A 21,637-nucleotide genomic window follows, 5' to 3' on the forward strand; every position below is an offset into this window, starting at 1 on the left:
GTTTCTCGCTTTTGGCCATCAGACATACTTTTCACCCAATACATACATTCCAGAGCGATGCATAAAGGTGACATTTGTCCTGTGGTTTTTCCCTCGTCTGATTTGCTAAATTGCACAAACATCGTAAATTAACGAGAGGACAGACATCAAGGAGACATTAGAAGTGTGGTGGTTTAGAAAGAATAAAAAAAAAAAAGTCTGTTCCTAATACTGTCAGAAAAAATTATCAGATGTAATAGTGGTTTGGAAACTTAATGAGCTTTTGCTATGGCTGAGTTTGAGCGGCAGATATTTCAGTTGCATGTGTCTGGCTGCTTTTGCCAGGGAGTTAACCTTAAATTCCATCTCGGAAAAACGTAAAAAGATTACCAGGTTTCCTTGGAACAATGACACATCCTCTGCCAGGAAAAGCATCAGCCTTTCCACTGACTTAAAACTCCTGGCAAAAGACACTTCTTCAGCATTCTTGCCATCTCTTCTCTCCTCGAGATTTCTACAGATGTGCGCTATGTTTGAGATGAAACCTGCTGGAGTTTATGCTTGCCCGTGAGGCTGATTCATTGCCATCTGCCCCATCCCATCCTTCCGTGCTGGGGAGCTCGAATCTCCCGTGACCTCTTCATCCTGCCTGGACCACTGTGCCAGATGCTGCCAGTCGGTTGTGTGGGGTCACGGGTGGCCTGGCTCTGCTAACGAGGCTTACCTTGCTCATACTTTATAGCAAACTTCTAATGATTTTAATATTACAAAGCATTGCAGTTTCTCTTAATCCATAGAGAGAGCAGCTGTATTCATTTTATGTATTTAATTACTTTGATTGGCCATGAAATGCGTTTTTCACGTGACGAGAGCGTGCATTTGCCTTACGTTATGCGCAGGGAGGTGCAGTTTCTTCGTCGCTTCACAGCAGGTTTTATGGCGATAACACGTGTATTGCGCTTCGTGCATGCAGATCAAACCAAATCAGAGGCAGGACCATATGTTCAGGTAGATGCACCTGCTGTTCAGGGTCAAGGACAGGCATGTTTCTGTCAGCATCTCGGTATGAGAAGCCAGAAATGTATCTGACAGCTCAGGCTTGGTAATGGATATGTGTGATTGTGCTTACATTTTGCTGGAAAAGCTAGTAATAGCTCCCTGTGGCTTAATATTGTCTCGATTATGTACTAATAGTGTCACTAAAACTCTTTGCAGGAGCCAGTCACCAGAGTGCAAATACAGTAGTGCGTAAGCTATAGACTTTTTGGCTTCCTACTGGCTCCCAACCAGTGCGTCGTTTTCAGGGGAATTTAGATAAGAACTTGGGAGATGCTGTGTGGAATATTGAAATCGACCCCCAAGAGGTCGTAAGAGTTATTCTGCGGGCTTTCGCTGCTCTCTAGAGTGGTCGTCCTTGGGGGTGTCCCAGGTCAGCGTAGGCTCCACACCTCTGACGTGAGGTGGTTTCTCGGTGGAGTAGTTTAATTAAAGCACAGGTAATGCCGTCAGGTTTGGAGTTTGGGAGGAATGATTCTGCTCCGTCTACTTGGAAACAGCTAGGGAGAAGATTTGAAGGGAGAAGGAATCAAGCATATTTTCCTAGCCCACAGTTTTCATTCTCTAATTAATTATCATCTAATTATTTAATGCCTTCCACATTAAATTCTAACCTTAACTCTAATTGCATTGTGGAGGGGGATTTGGTTGGGGTTTTTTTTTCTTCCTATTATTTTCTGTTTGGTTCTTTTTTTTAAATTTTCAGATTTTTTTTGGCTGCAGGTAAGATTTTAAGCTTTAGCTAACAACACTGTGCAAAATGAATTATGTCACTGGAAGCAAGGCAAGTTCATGGTGTTAGTTATCAAACACATAGGATAGCTTTGCCAAAGCTCTTGTAACCTTTTCTTTAAGTATGTGCTGTTCTGCATGCTGGCTGTCCGCCAACACTCTGCGTTACTCACTCGCCGAGATACGTGTGTGCGAGCGAGATCAATGTGTTCGTGGCTTTATGAAGCAGAAGTTGAAATAAATGAGTTTCATAGACGAATCAAATCTATGCTTCCCAAGCTTTTCACAAATTATCCTTTCATCAGGAGAGCTGGATGATGGAGTTAACATCACTCGGCAAACAAGGGAAACACGGAAATTAAAGCCAAAGCTATCTAAATGAGCTTACTTTGACATCTGGGGGTCAGAGGCACAGCTAGGAGGAGCGGACACAGCCCCATTGACCTTGCAAAGCCAAGCCAGCTCTTACCTGGTAAGGATTTGGCACTTTAATTTAGTAGCCAACAATCCTAGTCTTGGCAACAGATTTATGGAGTGCTTTTCCTTGAAATGATTTTTCAAAGTTTTTGTAGTTTGTAAGAGGAGCACGCAAGAATGTGACTCTGTGGTTTAAAGCAAAAAAAATGACTGCGTGAATCTCAAAAGTTGTATTTTAATTGTTTTTCTGCCTGTGGTCACACTGACAAGTGAAACATGCTCATAAAACAGGGCCACTTAGAAGCTGCCTCTGCTCTAATTAAAGCCCTCTCCGCAGTCACTAGCCCTTGCCTTTTGGATCTCTCTGCGGAGAACGTGGCAGGTCCCACGCGCCTTCCAGACAGGTTCACAGTAGCCTTGAAATTGTGAAGCTCCAGACAAACAAATGAGTCTTTAAAATGCCTGCTGCTTTGCTCCAAGCACAGATCTGCCAGAGTTTGATGCGAGGATTATTCTTGGAGGGAGAGCAGAAGGAAGCTTCCAAAGCCACTTTGGAGAGGAGAGATGGGAGAGTTTGTTTTGTTCTTGTTAACCCCTGTTCTGGAAGGTAAACGCACACGCGCAGAGTTGTACCCTGTAAAACTACTGAGCTTTTGGATAAGACTTCTGAATGTGCCGTATCATAACTTACCCTCCTGTTTACTTTGTTGCTGTTTATCTCTACAAGAGGAATAACCAATAAATTATCCTCTGTAGGAGACTCCCGTAATCACTGTCTTTATCTGCTAGCTTACTAGAGATGAGCTGCTTTTTCTCAGATAGTGGGGAAGACCACATGAAGTAGAAGCGTTTTTAAGCTAGTCCTGCTTGTATATATGATCAATAAAGTCTTGGCTAGCAAGCACTGCTCTTTTTGGCAAAATTGTGCATGAGCAAGATATGTGACTTCATTTTGTCTTTCAAGATACCAAGGTGAAACTGTTACTGTTGATACGGTGAGATGCTGATCGCTTCTTCGGCTGGCCTCCTGCTCTTGGAAGTCTTTGCTGCTATTTGGTTCATTATTATATTATATTTATTAATGGTACCTTGACATAACATTCACAACACTCGGCGTTATCCATACACCTGTTAAAGTCTGATGCGTTCATAGGACCATCTTTAAGGCTTTCTTTGTGTATCATAAAATGCTACCACTGAAGAGTTTGGGATACCTTAAACCTTATTTATGAAGTCAGCCATATCTATTTGTGCTAGCTAAGCGTACATATTCCAATAATAAATGAACCTAACAGAACCTAATGTATCATAGTTGTTTATCAGGTTCAGGAAGTTTGACAGCCATTTTGAATGTGAAAAATGAACATTTCAGATCATGCATCAAGCCATATGTATAAAGTATGCTGTTTAACGCTTTGATCAGTTACCATAAATACTATTTACAGATTATTTCAGCTATCTCAGATGATACACATTGAAACTGTTGCAGGGGTATCCTCAAGAGCCTGCTGTCTTTGGTCTGTTCTTTAAGAAGGTGAAAATCAATCTCCCAATTTGGAGTCAACCAAATTCTGCCTGTGGGTCATGTTCAGAGTCCACTAAGGTCAAGAGAGGCTTTGCTTTGTGCTCCCTGGATTTCAAATCCAGCCCGGGCGCACCTGTACTTCCTAGGAGGTATTGTTTATAAGGGATGTTGCAGGAGGAAAGGCTTTTAAGCTTCATGACATCCACGATTTTTGGAAGAGCATTAGTGAATGTCTGTCAACAGAGCCAAACAAAAATTATGCCACGTGGGGAACAGGGAACATAAGCGAATATTCATGTTCCAGGGTATTTTGCTGCGAGGACAGTTAGCGTACAGGATAAAACCAATAGATTTTCCTGTGTAAACAATTCGACTCTCTGTCTCTCAGTAGGCACGAGGCTGGCTGCAGGAAGAGGAACAGTCGTTCAGTCAGCTTTTACAACTTTACTCTGAAATAACAGTTGCATATGTGTAGGGCAATACAATGGATTTAAAATGTCACTTCTCACTACAGTGAGTTTGCCTAAATGGGGACATTCAGAAACATCGAAGTGGAAACTAACTACATGGGTGTAAAGTCGATGACTATAAATCAGTAGGTTAATCCTCAGGTAGGTATGCTCTTTCACATGAAAAGTTTGCTGTAACTTACTCGTCCTACACACATGGACCTCACACCTACAGATGATTCACTTGCTATTTCTGGAGAGTTCTTGGATAGACTTGTCTTGACTTAAGTCCAAACTGGTGTAAATTACAGTACATCTAAGAGGAAAGGTAATGCAATTCAACCTTTGTCTTAACTTGACCTGTACCTTTTTCTGCCCCGCGTTGTGTTGCGCAGAATCAGGCCTTGAATAGGTTTAGGGAGCTGCTGCATTTGTATGTTGGTGATTTCATTGACTGGCTGCTGGCTTTTCAGGTGAACGGAGCCTGCTGGCATCAAGCGGAGCCTGCAGCGGTGTGCTTTAGCACTGATATGCTTAAGGAAGGCAACGCTTGAAATTTTGTTGTGGGCTGATAGAATAGGTGTACGTACTCTAAATAAGCATAGGGAAGATTAAAGGATGGAAAATTTTCTCCATGAATAGGAAACCCGCGTTTAATTGAACTGGAGCTCCTTGTTACCTGATGAACGTGGAAGATACCTCCAGCCATGTATTAGCTTTCCTTTACTGCATGCTTTGTTATTTTGTTTTTCTTTGACTGTTAGTTAGTTTTGAAACTTAGTAGCGCTTTAAATGTGAAATTTGATAGCAAAGAAGGATGATGGGGGGGGGGGGATGTGCAATACAGAAATAAATAATGGTTGTATTTAATCACATTAATGGCAGCTGTTGCACACATAGAAAAGTCACTCTTACACATCTTTAAAATTGCCTTTCTGGAATGCAGGGGGTTTTTTAGTGGAATTAAGCGCACCGTGTGAAAGATCCTCCACAGCAGTTAGAAAGATTTATCTCTGGGACTGTATTACACACCAGCCTTATGAGGATGTGAGCGTGCGTAAAAATCTTTAAAGTTCTGGCTGGAAATCTTTACAGAAGAAAGCTCACTTTGAAGGGAGAATTTATAGGTGGAACGAGAGGCTGTCTGGAAGCTGAAAAAGAGAGTGTGCTGGGAAGGTGGTACAGGAGAAGCTGCAACAGTGGCCGAGGGAGGCATTTCTTGGCTTTTCTAGAGAGGTGATTTATGATGGAGTAAAGATAGTATCCAAATGGAGGTGACGCTGAGTGGATTTCATCTTCAAGAACTTGCACAGTGTGTTCTACACTGTTAGGCAACAGTGAAGACCGAAAGCGCAGACTTGCTTTCTGATACAAATCCTTTGATGGAAAATTTGTATTTGCTCACCAAAAAGGGCTGCCACAAAGCAGGAGGAAGTTTTATTTGCATACCCAGCATGATGGAGCGGTGAGCATTTGCACACATGCTCTCTCTTCCTCTAAATACATTTAATGTTGTAAAAATATAATAAATTATGGAAATCCAAAGACTTTCTTTGGTCCAAAAATCTTTTTCATTATTTGCAATCCTTTATACAACCATCAGAAAAGAAATTAGTATTCAGGAAGTTAGGTCTGGTGAAGGAAGGGTGCTGAATTTGTGTGCTCTGCAACTTCTTTACAAAGAAGAGAGGGATACTGGCAAAATGCAAAGTTAAACTCACTCTGGGTATAGGTAGTCATTTATATGTAAGTGAATTTTGCCTTACATTTCCCTCTTTCTCAGGAGGTACGTGCCTCTAATCACCTGGTTCTGATTTTCTCCTGCCTACATTCCTGAAAGTACAGAAATTTGTGATTTTTCTCCTCACTCTTATGTTTATTTCTGCATTCATTTGTTGTTGGGGTTTTTCGGTCTTAGCTACTTATGATTTTTTTACAGACCTAAATTTTTATGTACACGTTTTCCAAGAGAGAAGAAGGTGTTGTTCCAAAAGACCTTTGTGTAAAAAGTCCCGGACTCTTCTTCAATGCTTTCTATTTTTAAGCTGACATCATTTCTGCTTAAGAAAGAAAGCGAAATAACTCTTGCGGCAAGTACAGCAGTGCTTTCACTATACGATTTAACGTCCATCATTTAAGGAGTAAAGATAGCGATGGCTGTGTGTGTGCAGAGAGGTTGAGATACCTCATCCTGTTCCGTGCACCTTTAAGGGAGTCTTTCATGGTTTTCTCTTCCTGGGGCTCTGCACTGGAAAAGGATCTCTCTGTCTTTTATAAAACAGCTTTTTGGAAGATATATCCTTTTTTTATTTGCGTTGCAAACAGTCTTCATTTGCTTATGATCACTTAGTAATTTCTGTTTTCAGAGAAGATCATTAAATGTAAGCCATTTTAAGTATAGGATATCAAGACTAGTGGGAGTAGCAGGACTAGTAGTAGGCCTAGTCAAGGCGTTTGGTACATGTACAGGAATGACACAGTTAAATCTCTCCTCACTGCTCTGAAAAAACCCACATCCTGGTGTTGTATTTAATGACTCTGTATGTGATGAATGGTGCCATAAAGCTCTCTGTTGTGGTAAATTGCTTGACAACACTGAAATTAGGAGATACGTTTTATTCTCTAATGTCTGCCTGAACATATAAAATAAAAAATGAATAAAATTGGGGGGGGGGGGGGGGAATCACTGTTATCTGATACGTGAATATTTATAGAGATCTTTTCCGTGAACAATTAATTTTGCAGATTCCTAAGATAGAGGTTTAATCCCTGGCTTGTACAGTTTGCCTTCCTATGACTGTTTTATTTTTGAACCGTATTTTTATTTTTAAACTGTCAGGTGAGATGCCAAAATCCAATGGCATTTGAGGGTCTGTGTAAGCCATGAATGCTGAATATTTTCTATCTGACAACTCCAGACAGACAAGCACTTCCCTGATTCCCTGATACTCAGCATGTCTTGGAGCAAGTTGATGTGAATGTTGTGCTTCATGCATTATTACATGCCTGGTTTATCCCTGCTCACTGACCTGGTCTTTCTCCTTCTTTTCTCCACCCCCTCCCCGCTCCCTTGGTGTAGCTTTCGCTCCCGGAGGAACAGAATGAAGTAACAAGAAACGGCTGTGAATCCAAGGAACTGGTCTACCTGGTACAGATCTCTTGTCAGGTAAATGCCACGTTGTCTCCCCCCACCTCCTTTTGCAGACGGTATTGCATTACGTTTGGCAACACAGCCTCGTAATATTTTGATGTGACACTTTTCTGCGGCGTATGTGGTTTTTTCCACTTCTTCACTAGCTCAGTCCTCAAAAGGATGCTGTCTGTGGTACTGCGACCAGCTAATTTTAAGAAAAGAAAAGGAGGATCGAGGCGAGAAAAAGGAGCCCGTTAAGCAAATAATCCTCGCTACAGTTTGCGCAGAGCCGCACGCTGATTAGCCTAGAGACACAAGCGTGCGTGCTTAGACTCTGCATACGTATGCCTGTCAGTTGTGGGGGGAGTGTACAGTGACACATAGGCACACCATATATATAAACAGAGTAAGTATGTGAGGGAGAATGCCGGCCAGTGTTTTTGTTGATCAAGGCGTGCTGCTGGCAGCCAGGAGATGGGGATTCTTGATCTGTTCCCAGTTATGTCTCCAGACATCTGGTATGAAATTCTTTCACTGCCTCTGCTACTGTGGTATCAAAATGCTTTGGGCAGATAAATCTGCCACTTTGTACCACAGATTCCCTGCCTGCTAATATGGGGATAGTGACTTTGTAAAATATTACATAAGAGGTTATCGTATTTTAATATGTTGAAAGAAATTGTTGTTTGTGGGGACATATTGCGTTGACAAATTCAGTTGAGAGTTAATGCCTGCATTTGGTCATTTTTCTGGTGTTAGCATAGCAGTTCTTTTTGTGATTCATCTTGGCACTTATTGAGCGTCCATCTTATCAATTTATGCTGAACATTAATGGGAATCACTGTGGTGTCTGTCTCTCTTTTTAAAGCTCTTTATGTGATTCTGCTGACATTTCTCAGGTACTAAAAGAAAAGCGTATGGAATAGGCCCACCTGTGTTGCCTACATTTGAATTGTGTGGGGTGGGGAAGTATTTGCTATCGGACTGTACCAGCGTAGTGGCATTAGTACACACAGAGACCTGAATTTGCAGTGAATTTGCTCTTCTGCACTAACTCTGTGTGCACACTGGTGCAGGGTGTTCTGAGAGAGCTGAGGAGCAAAGCATCCTGCTCTGTTTTGGAGGTGGAGCTTGGCACAAGCTGAGCTACAGCAGTGTAGTTAGTCTGATAGAAACACACAGAATAATTCCTCTCTGTTGTTAGCCCTAAATGGTGCAACTACACACGTGCACATGTGTGTATATACAGGTACTTACAAATAGTGCTCTTGGGAGAGAGAAGAGAGGCTGAAAGTGCCTGTGTTTGGGCATTTTGCTAGTAGTGTTCTAACCCAGCTGTAGCAAGTTTCATACACAATAATCACTTTTCAGAAAAGCATTCCAAGCTAACAAGCAGCACTGCAAAATTTAATGGGGGACACATGTCTGTGTCCCAGCCAAGAGCAGTACAGTGACCAAGAGTGAAATTTTTCAGGAGACTTAGGGAAACTGGAATTTCTGTACATTTTGAGTCCTCGGGTTTGGGTCTGCATTCACAGTGCGTAATGCAGAGATGAACCTTGTGTTCTTTTCTGACTATTTCAGGGGCCTGTGGAAGTGCCAATATTTTATAGAACAGTTTTTCTCTAACCTGGAAGCATATCGCTTCTGATCTTTCCATCTACCTTACTGACATCTCTAAAGATTAACAGGATACCTTCAGGTATAATTATGTCCTTAAACCCTGCAGAATATGTTCGTGCAGGAGCAAGCCTCAGGAGTAGCAAATACCCGGCGCGTAGCATGCAAAGCATTGATGGTGCACTGATTGAGTGAGCCCAGCTGTCCAGCGGTTTGTCTGACACTTCTGTCAGACTCTCAGGTGCTTTGCGGGGATGTTTCTGAGAGTACAGTGCAGAGATTTGATTTGTGTGGGGACAATGTGGTGATAAGGAAGATGCTAGTTTGCAGTGAGACTTAACTGAGTTGCTGTCCAGTAGATCCAGAGGCTGTGAACCGTGCCCAACTGCTGAGAAGTTCTGTTACCTTCTTTTTCAGCGTTACTGAACTAAAATGAAAACACTGGGAGTTGACCTCATCACGTTAAAGGATAGGCATAGAACCAATCACCTTTTCCTATTTTTTTTTTCTTTTTTTTTTTTTTTTTTAAGTAATCCTTCTGGCTAGCTAGACTTTCTCCCCACCCCAAGTCTGTGATTCACCTCTCGCGTGTTAGCCTATGTCCCTGTCTCTCAGATACTTACAAAGCTGAGAAACTTGTGGCATCTGGATTCAATGAATGGAAAGGCATGGAAGGAGCTGCACAGCTGAGCATCATTTCTACCATGGAGATACTTCACCCCTGACATCTCATGGCCTCTCCTAATGTCCAGGGAAAGATTCCATTCTGTCACGCGTTGGATACCAGCGGTGTCTGGATGGATTTGGCTCCACGTTAGAATTGAATGGGAGGTGTGAAACAGCTCATGGAATGATAGTGCAGTGGGGAGAGATTTTGGCAGGACGCATCTGTATCTGGCCAAAAATATTGAAGGAGGGAGAAAAAAAGACTATAAAACAAATTTCACTTTGCTCGCCTTTTGGATATGCTGCTAGCATTGGTGTTTAGCCTACCGTAGCAGCCTGCAAAAATATCCTTGATTTCTCAGATGGACACAGAGAAAACGAATTCTTTTAATTAAGGCTAAACCCATGTAAATATAAAAGCTTTAAGATATTTGTGATTTGTTGCAAAAACAGATAGCATGGGGAAGAGCAAGGGCATGTGGCCACCCTGGCAATTTTAGATTACAGACCTTAGAGAAATAAGCTAAAAAGCCTAGCTTTGGGGTTGGATGCATTATACTGCTGTACCTTGCCCAGTTTGGACTGTGCAGATACAATCTGTGTGTTGTGTGGTCCATAAAAAGACATTTATTTTGTCTTTTCACTCTGTAGCAGACAACAATCCAAAGCTTTTGAACATTAGACTTTTAAAACATCCAGCTCAGTCTTAGCTGTGTTTGGCAGACTACAGTTCGGCATTTACACTAAGGAAATTCTATCCCACTCTTTCCCATCTGTAAGTATAATTTTAGTGGTGTAAAGAGAATTATTCTTTGATGTGTATTTTGCAAAACCTTCCCAGATAAGGTTTGAAGAAAAGGTTTTTTTGGAGTTATGTTTGTGACACATTTCTGCTGCAAGTCAGCTTGTGAAATACAAGCTTTGTTTGAGGTTCAGGGGGTTTTTTTACGTCTCTATTCAGCTTTTCTTCTACTGGGAGACCTCAAGAAATTAATCCAGTTTATTAGCTCTTAAGAAGAAGTGGGAATATGGAGAGAGCTGTTCCAAGTGTTTCTGAAAAGTGGAAAGATAGGATTCTTTTGATTTCTTGGAACAAATTTAAACATGAAAACTAGCAAACGACAAAGGTAGGGTTTTAAATTTTATTGGAAAGAGCTTGTGATAGGGGGGCTTGGTTTTGTTTTGGTTTTTAGAGCAATGTAGGTGGATTTTCCTTTTTTCCAAGTAAGATTGCACTGTTTAACTTCGATTCATTTCTAGAAGATTGCTTTCAGGACCTGTACAGTTACTGCTGTTGAACGATTGCTATTATTAAAATAAATGTAAACAAAATCCCTTTCTATGATAAAAGAAGGGGTGGATGGATGGACGGAGAGAAGACTTTAAAACAATCTACAAATGCTTGAAATCTGAGGAAGGATTTGGGGGAAAAGGAATAATGTTTTGAGTTTGCACTTTCCCAGAGTGCAGACAGTATGCCACATGCATTTTTGCTAGGGAGGAAAAAGTCTCTAAAGAATGCTAGAGACTGTTTTTTGTGTAGGAAATAGAGAAGCATAAAATCCTGGGAGGGGTGGTGTGAGGACTGTACCTGTGAACCTTCTGAAGTCTGTAGACAGTAATTGCAAGCCTTAAGAATAACCGTGGTCCTTAAAAGACCACAGGGAATGTCTGAGACCTTTATGAGTTTATGCTGTACCTGTAGGCTCTGAAGGTCCATTGACAGTGTTTGCAATCCTTGCTAAGTTCCACGGGGATAAGCAAAGAATTTACAAGGTCTGCAACACATTTAAAAGGGGTTACTATGTGTGTTGAGAATAAATCAACAAAAGTAAGAGCCTGCAAAAAGCTTGAAATGGGCTAATCCATCCAGCATGTTTTGTCAAGTTGTAAAGCAGGCTGAAAATCTGCCTTTTTAATGTTTTTGGATTTGTTTGTGTGACATTACAGCAGCAACTACCTGCATACGTATTTAAACATTGTAATGTAAGAATGGACAATCTAAGCTTTTGTTCTGAAAAAGGAAAGAATAATAAAAAGCGTGCAGTACTCATTACAATGTGAGATTTGCACTATTTCAACACTACAAACATTTTTTTTTTTTTTTTTTTTTTTTTTTTTTTGTGAAATTTTGAATGGCAAGGAGAGAACAAGAGACCGGTTGTGAAAATGTTCTAGTTCTAAGGGAGACCTTAAACTCTAGCCATCTCTTGTGGGTTTTATTGTTCGTTTTCATTATCAAAGGTAGATTGTTGAAACAGACACGACAGGCAGTAGAAACCAGAAATGACAGACCATGCAAGCATGAGTGATTTCAAAAAAAATCTTAGGACTAGATCTCATGATAGTCCTTTAAACACAGACTGACTGTTGTGATCTCGGAACAGAGTCACACTACCTTCTCTGTTTCCTGCTTTTCATGGGATAATGCCAACATCCTTCCTGCAAAGGAAGCCTCTTTCTGCTGCAGCTCTAGGTAGATTTCTAAGGCTATTCTCAAAGCAGGAAGCTCTCGTGGTCCAACCATGGGGTTTCTCCATTTTTCTGCTTGCATTTGCAGACCCCACACTGGCAGTAAGTTGAGCCACGCGGCTTTGTTGTACAGAATGCACAGTACTTTGCCCTGTTCCTGTTTTTTGTTCAAGGCAGCCATTGCTGTCTGTGCTGTGTTCATTTTGATTGATAGAATAAGGTCTCTGATGTACTCCATGAAGGCATTTACGCAAATATATGCCACTTGTATCTCCCAGCTCTCCCTTGCAGGAGATTTAAGCTCGGTATCTTCTGTTTGAAGAACAGCATTTGCAAAACTCTGAAGGCAAGCCCATCCAGCGTTCCATGGCTGGAAGCGTGGTTGCAATAATAAGTGCTTCAAGGGCAGCGGTGAGAATGCCAGGAAAAAATGGGATCCAAGTAGGAAGAACAGACAGGACTCCCCATCCTGGGTGGTTTGCGGGGAGAGGAGAGTGGAATATATTTTCACAAAAGCAAATGTCTTACTCGGACTACTAACGTCTAAAGTATGGTTTGCTTGTTCTGTCTGCCTGTCATAGTCCATACTAAAAACCACAAATTGCTTGCAGTAGGATTTTTGAGTCAAACATCTGAAAACCTTTTATATGATTGTTTTTTGTCTTAAAGACTTGTTCTTTAATATATTAATAGTTTCATCTTGTGTGATTGAAGTTCAAACACCTAGAGAACAGTTACGGAGCAAGCGCTACTAACATTCTGCTGGTGAAAAGCTACAGTTCTTTAAACAGATGACTCTAAGGGACAAATTCTCACATGCACATACATACTTGTGTGTGTTTTTGGTCTCATCTTTGATAATGAGCTATACCTATGTGGACCATCCAAGCTGGATCCTACCCAATGCAAAATTTGTTTTTAGAATATGTGTTAACCTGCTTCTCCTTTCTTAATATAGAATTTTCTGCCTTTGTTGTTTAAAGAAGATTTTGCTAAACAAAAGCAGTTCCTGTGTCCTTTTATTGAATAGTGAATTCAGGTAAAGTTTCACATTATGCCTATTGCAGTCTGGCTGCAGTCTCCTGCCCCTACCCATGCATTCTCACCCCCCCTCTTCCACCTGAGGTCTAGGGTCCGTGTAGCTGCCGGTTGAGTCCTACCAAGGATGAAAACCAAATCCACCCCACGGGTGGTGGAATACCTTGGCGGTGGTGCAGCTAAACTGAAGCAGGCGTAAAATGAGCATGCACTGAACTGCAAGGGTACGCTCTGATTTCATAGCACGCTCGCTGCTTTGTACAAACTGCACATGGGGACCCTCGGTACGTCCTAAAGCTTTGTCTGCTCAGAAGGGCTCAGGAGAGTGACTCTGCTTTAGAATGCATTAAAATGCTGGTCCCCATCATGGCCTTTCCCCCTCAGCTTGTTTTCTGTACTTCTTTTCTGACACTGGGTACCACTTGCCTGAAGATGACTGCAAAACAAAGTGCCTAGAGAAATGTAACTTCCACCGACAAGCTTGCCCCTGAGAGTTAGGTACCTCGCATGCTTGTTTGAAAATCCCTCGTGTGATACTGGGCATTTATTTGTAAGTCCCCCAAAACCTTTTTAAAACCTGACCATAGGCCTTTATGGGTTGAATATTTTTAGCCTGTCCTTCCAGATGCTCACAAATGTTGAAACCTCTGTCCTAAGCGCTTCTCAGTTGAGGAGGGCTGTTTCACGTTAGTCAAAAGAAAGCAACTAAAATCCTTGTTTCCACAATGCTAATCCATCACTTGATGTTCTGTGCTCGAATGGTTGATCTTAGGTCATATACTACATGCCTTCTGCTCTCAGCAGTGATAAATAAAAATGAAGTGACAATAGTAATGTGGATTAATAAAGAATGTATGAAGCTGGCAAGCAGCCTGAAAAGTGCTGTTGGGCTGTGTTCAAAGCTCAGGCGATGCCAAAGTGCTGCCAAGGTGTAGTGTCTTTGAAAAAGCTGGGTCTGTTCCAGGGTTTTTGGAAGGAAACTAGCATCTGTAGGGGAGAGAGAGAAGGTATTGAATTGCATTCAAAGCCTTTAAGAACTGCATAATTAACATCTATTACTCTGTAGCTGTTATGATAATACTAAAGGATAAATTCATTAATTAATTGGGTTAATATTCATTACAGACAAGGATATGACTCTTTTTTGGAGTTTTGCTGCAGAACACTGATTTGGGTAAGGCAACACTCCCATCAAACAGGATTAACACTGTGGTGTGCTGTGTCCTTTTCCTGTTTTAAAAGCGTATTGCACCATACCCTCTGTTCATCATGGGATTTGTATGTAGCTCTGTGATCGTTAATTCACACGAGCGGTTTAGACAGTAGAAGTAGCAGTTTTGAGGTAAAAAGGACTTTTGTCCCGTTGTCTTTGCTGCCTTTTATTCTGAAGCGTACAGTCTGGCAGTCGGCGGGATGTCTGCACTGGGATCTAGGAGGTGCACCAGCAGGAAGACTTCCAAGGGCCGTGCCATTTGCTTGCTTTGGCCGTTTGCAGTATACGGGTGCTCTTTGGGACTATGGAATGGAAATGCAGAAGTTAGCTGTTGTCTTCTGTGCTGCGCAGGAGGGCGTAAAGAGTCCAGGAGCAGCATTGCACTGACCTACAGTGGCATCCATGTGTCATCGGGGCTCTGGGGTTTCATTGCCCTGTTGATGGGACTTGTCCTTTGTTCCCAGCCGCAGAGCGGCTTCAGTACTCTTGTGTGTAAATCTGTCCCCTGGTAACAAGAGATGAAAACCAGCTGTAGTTCTTAAACTTTGGTATTTAATTTCTCTGTTCATGGCTCGCTCTGGTTTTTTTCTCTGTTTAAATATGTATCATGAAGGGAAACGGGGTCAGCATAGTTCTTTTTTGTTCCTGACTCTGGATGCTTGAGATGCAATAACAGGGTTCTAGCTGTGCATGGATTTTGAATTGAATAATTTATTTATTGAGTGACACTGCAGAGATAAAAACTGTCATGGAACTCTCGTGTGCTGAAGCACATTCCTTCAGCAGGTGCAAATTGAGGTGCATTTCAAGCTGTCCCTTCAGTATACCAAAGATGGAGGCTTACTGTGCTCTGTATTAATGGCTTCAACTATAAAATCTAGCATAGAAATGGTCTGGTGAATTTATTGGAGGGTGGTTTTTACTGGGGAAAGAGGGTATCCGAAAATGATCACCGCAAGATAGCAGCCTACCAGTTCATCGGACTTGCATTGGGCTGAGCTGCTGTTCAGTTATTTGTGAAGGGGAACAGTGAGTGATCTATGGCAACTGCTGCTTTCATGTGCTCTTCAGATGGTTTTCTGTGATGGAAACCTACCAGCTGAAGTGAATGGTCAGTGTAGCCATGGTCTAGGAAGGCATAATGAGCAAGAGGGAAAATTATTTCTCAGAATAAAATGCAGTATCACATGAATCTGCTGCCATGAAAGTGTTTTTTTTTTTAAGCAACAGAAGCTTTTACAATTATATGGTAGTTTGTTAATGTGTCCTTTGGGCATTTTGCCTTCAGAAAGCAAGCTCTGAATTAGAGACATCAATCTTCTTGTATCCAAATTGTATTCTACTTAGCTCTGAAGCAAAAGTGAAAATCACTGTTGAAATCCAAGAGGACAGGATAACGATTATGGTTTCTTTCTGTAAGTGATGCATTTTGGCAGGGCTTCTGATTGTCATGTGGTGCTTTGTAGACAAGGCTGGGCCCGGCCGCAAATTGAAGAGGACAGTTGGCTTTATTCTGAAGAGACGTTGAATCCTGCCCCATAACCAAGCAAGTGTAAATGCATTGCAGAGGAGCCGTTTGTCTACAATTTTACTTGTTTTACAACTTCTCCAAGAGCTGGGCTTGGTTCAAATCCAAAATAAGAGGGGGATTGTGGTGGATGTTCCTGTTTTTCTTAGCTGCCTTGATGTTTATTCCTTAAAGAGAAGTTTAACATGCACGCCTTTTTAATAGCAATATTACAGTGCCTGTTTACTTGGGAAAGTTGACAGCCCTTTGGGAGAGAGAATCCAAAGCAGTTTCATCCAGTATCATCCTCTGCAGGCTGCAGAGTTACTTTGATCAACAAGTAATGTCAGATGTCAGGTGGCTAAGCAAGCATGAGGAGAAAGACAAGGTGCTCAGTCACGATGCCTCAAACCTGAACGACTTGCATGCAGATAAAGTTCATAGGCCTTGGAAGAGCATCTACACTTCCAAACAACAGATTCATTGGACATAAAATGTCCAACGGGGGTTAGTAAAGACTATTAAAAAAAAAAAGGCACTCTCAAGGTACAGAAACCACATCAAAATAAATAGCACGTGTGTAAAGATGCTTTGGCGGTAAATCAAAGTTGCATCATTTTCATTGTTTGCAGCAAATATTTACGGTCACTGAGCAAAGTGGCCAAATACGCAGTCCGGAAAGTTTTCAAAAGTTATGTCCCATGTGAGTGCACCTAGTTTGGTTAAACTCTGATGTTGTAAAGAAAATTTGTAATTGAGTTGTTTTGGTAATAAAAAATGCTGAAATGTTAAATGCCAGTGTCTTCCTCAATAACTAGAGGTTCTTTGCCCAACTGGATTTATAACTGACTGTATGTTAAATTAAAAATCAGTTTTGTTTTAGAGCAATCGGTGGCAGAATTCTCAGGGGGAATGTGGATTGAGCTTGCTCCTTAAATCGTTATATTCATTAGGGCTTTCCTAGAATTACAGAGCAGATTTGTGCCTCGAGTTTGCTAAAAACCATCAAGCAGGTGTTTCTTGTCACTATGTGTTGTGTAACCCGTGATAAACTGACCTAGTTCAGCGAACGCTGAGGTCCCAACTCGTTGAGCAAAATTTACACTTGAAGTGTGAAACAAGTCAGAATCAGTTCATCGTAGACCTGCTGTGAATTCCGGAGTTCTCCACTTCCTTGGCAGGGGCTGGTAGCCTCCAAACTTGAAAAGCTGCAAACGTGCAGACAGGCTGTGGGACGTAGACATTAAGCGTAATTGCAAACCGATATTGTTAGAGACTGTAGAGCAAGTTTGCAATCAAGGGCTCAGGCTTTGTCAGATAAGAAGGAACTGACTTTCTGGTTTTCTAATGATGCTTTTTTTAACTGATCTGTGGTTTTAAAATACTGTATTTACTTCAAGCTTTGTGGTTTACCTTTTTAAAAGACCCCATTAAGGATATTAGATATTAAAGATGGCCTGTCTTAAATGTTTCATCTCCTGGGTCTTGGCACCGCTTTTCAATGTTTCTTTTTAAAACCGATGCGTGCAGCTGCCAAAAAAGCATCTATTTCTCCATTGTGGCTACAGCTCCAGCTCTGTTAACAAAACTTCTCCAAAGCTGCTTCTGTTTCTTGTGCTTTCTAAATAATTTTTCACCCTTCTAACCTCTTTTCTTGAGTTTTGGTCAGCTACATCTTTAACATACCTGCTTGCATACCTTTTTGCTTGAAATGTTCACGTGTTTTACCTCTGTAACCCTACCCAAAGGAGCAGGAGTGGGCGGAGAGGTTCCCTCTGGCATCCTCTGATAAATCTGGGGGGGATGCAAGGGGAACGGACTGCAGGAGCGGCCAAGCTCACACGTGTCTTCAGGAAAGAGCATCTCCAACTGCTGCTCTTGGAGGCAGAGTACGGCGGTAGGGGAGCCACCGGCCTGGCCCAGCAGGGCATTTCTTACGATCTTAGCGGTGTTTTCCAAATACTATTAACATTTTTTGCCTCATTCTGGGGTGTCGAGATAAATGGGTTTGTAATAGAAGCAGCATCAGATACAGCATGTTTTAAATTATTTCCACGCTTCTAAGTTTTGGTTATTTTGTAAATGATGTGATAGGTGTGTGTCCTGTTGCATAGCAACCATAACTGCGGTTATGAGGGGTTTTTTTTAATACGGTTTCTTAGGTTTGGACCTACAAAATCTTTTCTTCCTGGCAATTAGTTTTAACAAACTAAAGCTTATGTGCTTTGGTCACTTAACAACAAACGCTAACATTTAAAGTCAGCTGTTTGCTTCAGTGATGTGCCCAAGAAATGAGACTTAAGAAAATTGAGATCTATATCTGTCTAAGCTACTGTTGCTGCAGCTAACCGCAGGCAAGTAATTTTGAAAGTTTGTTTTGTTTTGTTTTACTAACCTCAGGCAAGTAATTTTCAAAGGGGTTTTTTGTTTGGTTTGTTTTAAAGGATAGTGGTGCTTGCTTACTTTGATGAAACATCGTTTCTTCTCTGTGGTTAAGTGCTGAATAGATTATAGCACATTTGGGGCACAGGGTAAAGAGGGTGTTGTATTTAAATATGTGCAATGTCCACATAATCATTTGTAAATAGGTATGCATTCTCTCATTGCCCCGCTACCTGTAAGATGGTAGAATTTTAGTTCCCGTTACTTAGCAGTTGTTAGTGGCTTTGAAGTATTTCTTTTGTGGCTGTAAGCTCATGTTGGGTTATTACTTTAATTTTCTGAAGTGTAGAAAAGCAATCCCCCATGCTGTGGCCGCCCTCCCTTTCACCCCTGTGTCTCTCTGTGACCTGCTGCTCTTATGGTATAATTTTACTAAAGAGATGATTGATATTGAATTGTTTAAATTATAAGATGTCAGGAGAGCAGGGGATTTCATTCACATGTTGAGAGTTGTAAATCCTGTTTCAAGTTCATTAGGTGTCTGTCAGCCTGCCATTCAGAAGTAGGCTTTCTCATGGGAGGAAGAACCTAGTTGCTGGAAAAATCGTTGTTACGATTTCACATGCTGTACACATGGTGTGTTTGCGTTAGGTCTTCTTAGCATGCCCTTATTTCTCTGTATCCGTACAAAACCAATTGCCACCAAAGCCTGAGCCAAATATTTGCCTGCTGTCTGAATGCCTCCGGCAAAGCTGCTCTTCTGAGTGACGGAGAAACCACTGGAAGGTCATGGCTTATTTCAGCTTAGCACCCGGAAAGCTGCATATACCTGATCGTGGTGAGTTTCCAAAATCGGACAGATCAAGCAGAGATAATACTGCTGTCATTCAGACCAGGTCTTGGGCAGCCTCGTGTTCCCATGTGTGTGTTTAGTGTTCCTATCTGTAATTGGAATCAGGGAGCACAAGGAAGTATAATTTTTAGGGACGAGAAGCTGCAGTCGTTTCCATTAAAATCTCTGTTTTCCTGCTGATTGCAATTAATTGATAATAAACTGATAATTAATGCTGAAAGAGATTAATTTCTTCTGTGGAATAAGGCTATTAAGGATTCACCACATAAATACACTAAACTTTCTCCTCTGCCTTCTCCCTCGTGGTCCGTTCGTACCTTATGTTCCCTTCATCTTGTGGTAGTCGGTCTCTCGTGTCCATTTCCTGTGATTCCAGGTAGAGTGCTGAAGTTTTAGTGTTTCCATCATTTTCACCTTATTTAAAGGTCCCTCCTGCAGATATTTTACTTCCTTCTAATCATAAGTATGTGCCTGACAGCAGAATGGGTATCACGCTGGAAGCTGTTGATGCTATCTTCTAAGCCGGGTCAACTCCAGAAGTGAACAGACGTCTTCTCGATGTAGCTGTCCCTCACTGTAGCTGTTACTGTGCTGAGCGCTCATCACTGCCCAGCTCTGCCAGCTGAAGGGGTCATGGGAGCAAGTGCTAATGTTTGCTAAGTAAAATTTATGCATCAGTGAGGTTAAGCTAATGCAAATGTCTTCCAGCTTAAGGAAAAGCCATAATACGGGTGTTCCCCACCCTATGGTGGGAAGGAATAAACTCCTGTTGATGGGTAGTACCAGGAGCAATGAAAGCGAGCGTCCATCCGTGACCTCAAGGTGAGACCTGGAAGTGTGCTAGCCAAAAAGCCTTACGCTGCTGAGTGTACACTTTCGTTCAGAAATAAAGTAGCTTTGTGTTGCCTTAGTGCAAACTCCCTTTAAGGTTTAAAGATTTATAATTTCCCTAAAGTTATAATAATACACCAGAAGTCATGAAATCATTCAGGACATTTTGGTAAACAAACTTAAGCTTAGATAAAGCCACCTATGGCACCAGCTAAAAACACTTCCTGGGTAAGCTCTAAGTGATGGATTTTATCAGTCTTGTTTTCTGTTTTGACTAAATTTCTAAGCCATTTTCCAGTGTGACTTGAAATAAAAAAAGGGCTGAAGGGTCATGCTGGAATAACATACAGAACCCAAGACCCAGACAGCTCTAAAAGTCACCCACATGGCAGAGTTAAACTCTACTGGTGGATGCTGGCATTTTTCCAGCTATTTAATACGTGGTGTTTTCTTACTGTAGGGTCAAACCGAAGTGACTTTTGCCATATACTTTCATCTCATTTTCTGGTCTCGATCTCCATGTCGGACTGGTAGGGTTCATGAGAGCATCCATGTGATTTCTCTCAGGAAATAAGCATTTGAACCAGAAAAGAAAGGTCTTTCCCTGTCTTAAAGTAAATAAATCTTAGGTGCTACAGAGAAAACATACTCGGACCGTGGGACAGGAAAGTCGTGCGTGCTGGAACTCGGTAGCACCCTGTCTGGCTTGAAGAGGCATTGATGGACAAAAAGGAGTCCTATCTGCACAGATGTAGACAGATTCAGCTGGAAACATAGTCTTTTACTTTTTCTTACGTAGTGGGGAGAGGAGATCTGTAAATCTTTATTATAAAATTTCAGCATATCAGTTTTGTAAAGGGACCGTATCACAAATATTGACAACAGACCAACTTCTTTCGTGTTAGCTGGATGCCTCCGAGTGAGCCGTTGATTGTTCAGTACACAACAGGGGAAAAATTGCTTCTTGCCAGGTCCCAAGCGAAAACAGTTAAGTCCACATAAAAATATTCCTGTATGGAACTGGCCTGGAGCTTATGGGAGCCCCTCTTAGAAATGAGTAACGTTTTTGTACTGGTCAGTTGAAGGGATTAAGAGGTGGTGGAGCAAAGGTGCGTTTTTTTACCTATGGGAATGAAAATGCAAAGGATGTTTTAAAATACCCTCCTTTAAATTTGCTTTTCCCAGTCCGACAGTAACCGAGCAGTACTGCAATATGTAATGTCTTTTAGTAATGAAGCAAACCGTCAGTGAGCTGCAATTGTCGTGCTGTGTGTTGGGCTTGGAAAGAAAGGGAACGGGCAGTGATACCGCTGCTCACTTGAAGTATCACCAAATCAGCTGTGCTTGAGGGAGTATGGAAACTCCTGGCTGTGGCTGCATGTCATCCTCCTTAGGCCATTTGACCAGCAAAGCTAAAAATATTGCTTGTGGAGCTGGGGTTCCGAATCCTTGTCCCTCTGAATCTTGTCTCCTGCGATGTGAAGCCCGGGTAGCTTTTTATGATCTGCGATCTCAGTATAATGATTTTACTAATGGAAGGTTCAAATCTCTGGCTCAGTGGAAATTAAATCATCAGTTCAGTAATCTCTAATAATTTTTTTAGCATGACATTTCTTCTTGCTTTCATAATCGGAAGAAAATAAGAAGCACAGTGCAGCGTGCTGAAATCTCACCAGGCTTTCATCATACACTTAATCCTACACAGCATGCAAGAGTAAGGGAGAACAGATCAAACTGTAATAACAGTAGGAATGAACCCAGATT

General features: G+C 41.6%; 1 protein-coding gene across 1 annotated transcript in view; it reads left to right on the forward strand.

Annotated features, from left to right (window-relative positions):
* Positions 1–21,637, forward strand: part of ARHGAP32 (Rho GTPase activating protein 32) — a 188,203-nt gene that overhangs the window by 80,606 nt on the left and 85,960 nt on the right. Inside the window, 1 exon segment of the mRNA XM_030021349.2 lies at positions 7,238–7,324. Coding sequence (XP_029877209.1) covers positions 7,238–7,324 — 87 coding nt within the window.

This window comes from Aquila chrysaetos, chromosome 8 (assembly GCF_900496995.4).
Source record: "Aquila chrysaetos chrysaetos chromosome 8, bAquChr1.4, whole genome shotgun sequence".
Classification (NCBI taxonomy): Eukaryota; Metazoa; Chordata; class Aves; order Accipitriformes; family Accipitridae; genus Aquila; species Aquila chrysaetos.